The 6,436-nt window shown below is 43.6% G+C and overlaps 1 protein-coding gene across 1 annotated transcript; it reads left to right on the top strand.

Annotated features, from left to right (window-relative positions):
* The first annotated feature begins 5,011 nt into the window (after nucleotides 1-5,011).
* Nucleotides 5,012-5,696, top strand: LOC122003532. Its single transcript, XM_042558638.1, has one exon. It carries the CDS (start codon nucleotides 5,052-5,054, stop codon nucleotides 5,529-5,531), a length of 480 nt encoding a protein of 159 aa, XP_042414572.1. The 5' UTR covers nucleotides 5,012-5,051; the 3' UTR covers nucleotides 5,532-5,696.
* Nucleotides 5,697-6,436: the final 740 nt, after the last annotated feature.

The following is a 6,436-nucleotide window of genomic DNA, read 5'->3' as shown; positions in this document are numbered from 1 at the left end:
CCCTAGGTGTAGTGGTTTTAGCATGAAAAGCTATATGTTTTTCCTTAACGCTATCATGCTTCTTATTTTCATGGTAAATAGCATTAAAATGATATAAGTGAGAACTATCATGCTTTTTACCATAATTTAAAGGGGTAGGCTCAATGAAAGTTACCTTTCTTTTTACCTTGGAGGCTTCCCCTTGAATTGAGCTTCCTCCATGAGCCTTAACCACCTTCTTCCCCTTAGGGCATTGACTTCGGTAATGCCCCTTTTGGTTGCACAAGAAGCACACAATGTGCTCCTTGCTCTTCTTTGTTCCGGGGATGGTCTCCTTGAGCTTCTCCTTGCCTTTTTGTGCCATTTGACCCTTTTTCTTGGCCAATTTGGGGCACTTGCTCTTGTAGTGCCCATGTTCCCTACATTCAAAGCATATAATATGATTTTTATTATTAATTGAAATATTTATACCTTTGCTTGTAGGGGTGACATCTTTTCCTTTGGATCCGGAGGTGGAAGCTTCCTCTTGATCGGACCTTGATTTCCCTCCATTTGATTTTTCTTGACTTGTGGAGGTAGAATCTTCTTCCTCCTCTTCGTCTCTTGACCCGGATGTAGAGGCTTCTCCTTCTTCTTGACCAAAGATCGCTCCCCCTCAATCCTAGAGGTGGAGGCTTCATCATCTTGAATATGAAACAAGGAGTATGCTCCCTCCTTGTTCCCTTCGATGCATTCCCTTAAGGATGAAGCTTCTTCTTGGACTTCTTCTTCGGAGGTTGAGCATCTCTCAACCTTGGAGTCCTTCTCTTGGTCTTGCTCCAAAGAGTCACCCTCTCTGGATACTTCTTGCTCTTGTACAGTGGAGGGGATCTCTTCATGAAGCTTGGCCAATTTGCTCCATAATTCCTTTGCATCTTCAAATTCTCCAATTTTGCAAAGGATGGTGCTTGGCAATAAATTGACCAAAAGCTTGGTCACTTTGTCATTTGCCTCGCACCTTTGGACTTGCTCCGAGCTCCATTTGCTTTTCTTGAGAAGCTTGCCCTTGGAGTTTGTTGGAGCTTTGAAGCCTTCCATTAGAGCAAACCATTGCTCTATCTCCATCATAAGAAAATTTTCGATTCTTGATCTCCAAGAATCGAAGCTTGCCGATGTGTATGGTGGAGCCACCCTTGTATCAAATCCAAGTCCATCTTGGAATTGCATCTTGAAGTTGAGCTTCTTGAATTTCTTTGACTTTGACAATTTTGCTTCAACTTCTTCACCCTCTAACTCTTCTTGTTTTGCTTGACCCTTCCGGCGATGATTCCGGTGAAGAGCGGCCTCGCTCTGATACCACTTGTTAGGACCAAAAGTAGCTAGAGGGGGGGTGAATAGCTCGTCACGTTCGCTCGTTGCTCGGCGTTGCTTGTTTCTTCAAAGATGTGCAACGGAAATACAAAGAAACAATCACACAACGCTAACACGGTTGGTTTACTTGGTATCCACCTCACAAGAGGTGACTAATCCAAGGATCCACACCAACACACACACCCTCCAGTAAGTAAAACTCTCCTTTATGGTAACTAACAAGGGCGGAGAAGCCCTACAAGACTCAACACAAGAAGAGAGGGAAAGGATACAAGAAATACAAGCTTACAATGAGTACAAACCCTAACCCTAGCTTCTCTTCTTGGCTTTGATCCGCCTCTTGACTTGGAAACCTTCCAAGATCCTTCAAGAACTGGCGATCTGAGCTTTGTGAGTGCTGTGGAGAAGCTGGCGAGAGATCTGAGATGAATCTGCGAAGAGATACCGAAGGAATCGTGCGCCTGCGGCCTTTATCGACGCCAACGGTCGGATCCCGATCGATTCGAATGTTCCCAATCGATCGGGGAGGCTTTGGATCGATTCACGGATCTATCCAGAGCGCCTTTGTGCTCTGGAAAAACGCCTGGATCGATCCACGGATCGATCCAGCGCTTATCGCGCGAAGCAGCAGCGTCCCAATCGATTCACTGATCGATTGGGACATCTGGATCGATCCACTGATCGATCCAGAGACTTTCTGTTCGCTGGGAAAGGTCTGGATCGATCCACTGATCGATCCAGCACTTGGTATTTGCCCAAAACCAAGTCCCAAACCAACATCCGGTCAACCTTAACCTGTTGGTACGTCATGCCTAGCATCTAGTCATTCCCTTGACCTGCTAGGACTCCTCACCAAGTGTCCGGTCAATCCCTTTGACCCACTTGGACTTTTATCTTCGTGCCAAGTATCTGGTCACTCCCTTGACCTACTTGGACTTCCACCAGATGTCTGGTCAATCCCTTTGACCCATCTGAATTTCCTCGTGCCAAGTATCCAGTCAATCCTTTGACTTACTTGGACTTCCCAACACCAGATGTCCGATCATCCTTGATCCATCTGGATTTTCCCTTGCCTGGCTTCACTCACCAGGACTTTCACCTGGCTTCACTCACCAGGGTTTTCCTTCTGCCTGGCTTCACTCACCAGGACTTTCACAGTCAAGTATCCAGTCAACCTTGACCTACTTGACTCTTCTGCAATCAATATCTTATTGTCAAACATCGAAATCCAAACCAAGACTCAAGCTTGGTCAACCAGGTCAACCTTGACCTAAGGGATATTGCACCAACACTTCCAAGAAAAAATAACCTCATCAATGTGGTGGTTACGTTGTGTCCATTTTTCACACACCTCTCACACATTTTCTACATGTCCCCTAGAGTGTGGGTTCAATCTAAGAATAGATGAAGAAATGAGATTGATGTTGAGTGACCTTGAAGATAGATGAAGTCGACGATTGAAATTGAGATAGAGATGATGCCGGCAACTGAGGCCGGGCAGGGATGATGTTCATGACCAAGGCCCAGCCAGGGGAGATCTCGAGATTTGAGGCTAAGCTTGAGGAAATGTCGAAATATGAGGTCGAAGCAGAGGTGATGTCGATGATTGAGACTAAGACAGAGAGGATGTCTAGATATAGAGTCAAGACAGGAGCGATGTCGATGACTGAAGCCCAGTCTTAGTAACGGTCTTGTCTTTAGGCATACTCTATTTCTTGGGATGACTATGCTGAGCAAGTTCGATCAAATCCGAATCTCATCTGGGCTGAATCCAATTCTCTTTGGATCACGTCTAACTCATCATAACTTTGACTGATAACTCAATATAATTTTTAACCATATAGATCACATGCAGACTACATAATTCTACCATATCAACCACATTTCTGAACATCAGTCTTGTATGTGCTAGCTACAAGAAACATACATAGAATTATAAAGTTAATCTTTTAGATGATGTGGAGGTCAAATCCTAAAAGAGGGGGGTGGGGGCAACCTTGGCGATCTTTTGATTGGATTTTCCCTACTCTAGAGGCTCTGCTTATACTGAGACCGCATGCTCTTTTCCTATACAATCTTCCAATTGGACTCTAGGGCTTTGCCCCCATACATTCTTCCAGTCGGATTTCTCCGACTCCACGGGCTCTTCTCCTACTGACACTGCATGCTCAACTCTCATGCAATCTTCCGATCAAACTCCATGGCTATGCTCCCATACATTTTTCCAGTCGGATTTCTTCGACTCTACGGGCTCTACTCCCACTAAGTCAAGTCTATGCTTTATATCGGATTCACAATACACAGGGCTCCGCTCCCTTCTATGTCCTTTTCTCTTGTTGAGCTCCTATTAAAACTGCTCCTAAGGATGATGGACCTTGAAAGCCCAATAAGATGATTGGTCTGCCCATTAGGCTATTATGATTCACAGACTAAGTCACAATAAATGTTACATGTATAATTGTCAGGGTATTTATCTTATCATGATGTGATAGCTAATTATATATGGATAATATATATGTTATATAGGATGTCGTCCCCGTGGGTACAAGTATGTTTACTGAGAACTTCACATTCTACTATTGTTTATATGCCATATTCTCAGTCACCCACCACCTAGGACGGATCCCGGAATTAGAATTAGAGTGGGATTGAACTTAATATCAGAAAATTTCTATAACATAGTTTGCTTAGTGAAAGAAATACTTGTTTAATAAGATATGACACGGCCTGAAAGTAAGTGTTGCAATTTAATTCCGATTCATTAGCTCATCGACTTAGCTTTCACTGATTTTAGATGGGATCCACTATCATCACCAACTTAATTGAGCGATGACGATCGAGGCCAACAAGTTTCACATGGTCGTATGGAGCTCCAGCGCTCCATTGATATCGAAATACTGAATCCAGTCGTTTGTTTTATTTTATTTTATTTTTTTTTGATGGTAATGATGGGCCCTGTTGGTATTTTATTCAAATTCGGACTATTAATTACATTACTTTTATGAACCACTTTTCCGAAATTTCTATATGTCATTAATTGTTTTTTTATTTTTCATTAATTCGTAGATTACGTCGATCGATAAATATACGTACGGAAGAATCATATATCAATAAACTAAAATAAATTTACGGTAAATCCAATCTGACTACCTAAAAAATAAATTTATCTAATTTAACATTATCTATAAATTCATAGAATTATTAGGGCTGTACCATCATTCAGCGCGGCAGGCGTGCCAGAAAGCGTCTTAATTGCACCGTCGCAAATGCAGTGACGAGTACCGAGACCGACCACAAACACATGTTGGATCGAGTGCTCTTCAAGGCGAACGCAGCTTCCACGACCTTTCATGGCACGACAACTGGCCAACAAATTCTTTCGTCAAATAAAAATGCCAACCAGAATGGAATGATTGGTACCCAATCGTCATCTCGCCCGTACATTCAACGCCATATCCACGTCAGATTTTGAGTTACGAAGAAGACCTGATCCGGCCCATGTAGCTAGAATCACGATTCCGATCTTCGAATCTGCATCGTACGGTTCCAATTTCGCATTGGCTTCTCCGAAGAAGTCGAGTCCAAATTAAAGTGCTCCTCTTTCCATGCATATTCCAACTCCCCACCGACGAAGCAACCAGGAAATTTCCCTACCGCCTCGATCGATCTCCTTTATATGTGTCGCATACGTCTCCGCACGAGAAGAAATTGGCGAATTGATAATGGGGAGGCCGGCGGCGGACGGAGGCCGGTGCAAGAGGCACCCGAAGCACCGGCAGTCGGTCGGGGTTTGTCCCTTCTGCCTCAGGGAGAAGCTCTATCAGCACCTCTCGACCTCTTCCTCCGCTGCTGCGGGTCTTTCTTCGTCGTGCTCTTCGTCGCTGTACTCGGACGATGACGACGGCTCCGATGACGTCTCTTCTTCGGCTTCCTCGCCTCCACGACTCCATGAAATGAAGCGGGCTAGGGTGGTTACTGGTCGGCTGACGAAGAGTCGGTCGTTGATGTTCGCCGTCAGAGGCCGTCGTCGGAAGGAAGAGGAGGAGAAGAAGAAAGACAAGGAGTTGAAGGTGACGAAAGAGAGGTTTTGGAGTAAGCTATTTGGTGCTTCGAGTAAGAAGAAGAAGAAACAGGATCAAGGTGGTGGTAGTTTGCTGCATTCTCTGACCTTCAAAGAAAAGCCTTCAGTAAAATGGATCTAATTATAAGATAATTCTCAAATCATACATGTTTATTTTATTCATTTGTTTCTTATTTAAATGATAATATCAGTTATATTTATGTAATTAATTGTCCTAAAAATTACCTTGTTTAATGGAAGATAATGTATGAGAGAGATGGATATTTTAATAACTTTGGTTAATTTATGAGTATAACTCAAATTTTAAATGACTGTAGGCTCTTACTACGAGGTCAGATCTTCTAGTCCACATTTTATAGATCAAGGGATGATTCATTTACATATATTGGTAGAAATTTATGGTCCCACTTATTTTACAAATAGGGACCATCAACCCCTACCAATACATGCAAAGGGATCATCCTCTGGTATACAAAATATAACTCGTATTTTAATGATTTGAGCCTATATATATTAATCATGTTGGAAAGCGGGAAGATGGAAAGCTGGGGATGTAGTGGCTTCGCTGATCGACTGTAGATCTCGCTCTGCTCTGCAAACAAGTAACGTCAGTATCGAGCCAGGGAAGAGGTCCCCGGCGTTGGCCCTCCAACTCTCAAGTTAGTCACCGGAATAGTGGAAGAAAGTGGAGCAACAGTAACCTTAGCGCAAACAGTGAATGACGCATATCTCCGCCGGTGATGGACCCTCTTTATATAGAGCCCTGATGAGCGATGTACACGCTCCTCGAGGCATAAGCATTTTTCTAATATGTCATATGAAGGGACCTATCAGGAAAGTGCCTATGATACTATACCTTAACAGAGCATACATATCATTGACAAGATAGTAGAAGCTTCTATCATACGATCCGACTGTCGACCATGCCTCGTGTCAGCGGAACTAGCTCCCAAAAGGATATTGGGAGATATGGCAATGGTCCCGCTGCTTGGCTGAGGGGGTAGCCACTCAGTCGGAACTCCTCCA

The sequence above is a fragment of the Zingiber officinale genome, chromosome 7B (assembly GCF_018446385.1).
Source record: "Zingiber officinale cultivar Zhangliang chromosome 7B, Zo_v1.1, whole genome shotgun sequence".
In the NCBI taxonomy this organism is placed as follows: domain Eukaryota; kingdom Viridiplantae; phylum Streptophyta; class Magnoliopsida; order Zingiberales; family Zingiberaceae; genus Zingiber; species Zingiber officinale.
This window is presented reverse-complemented; position numbering and strand designations above follow the sequence as displayed.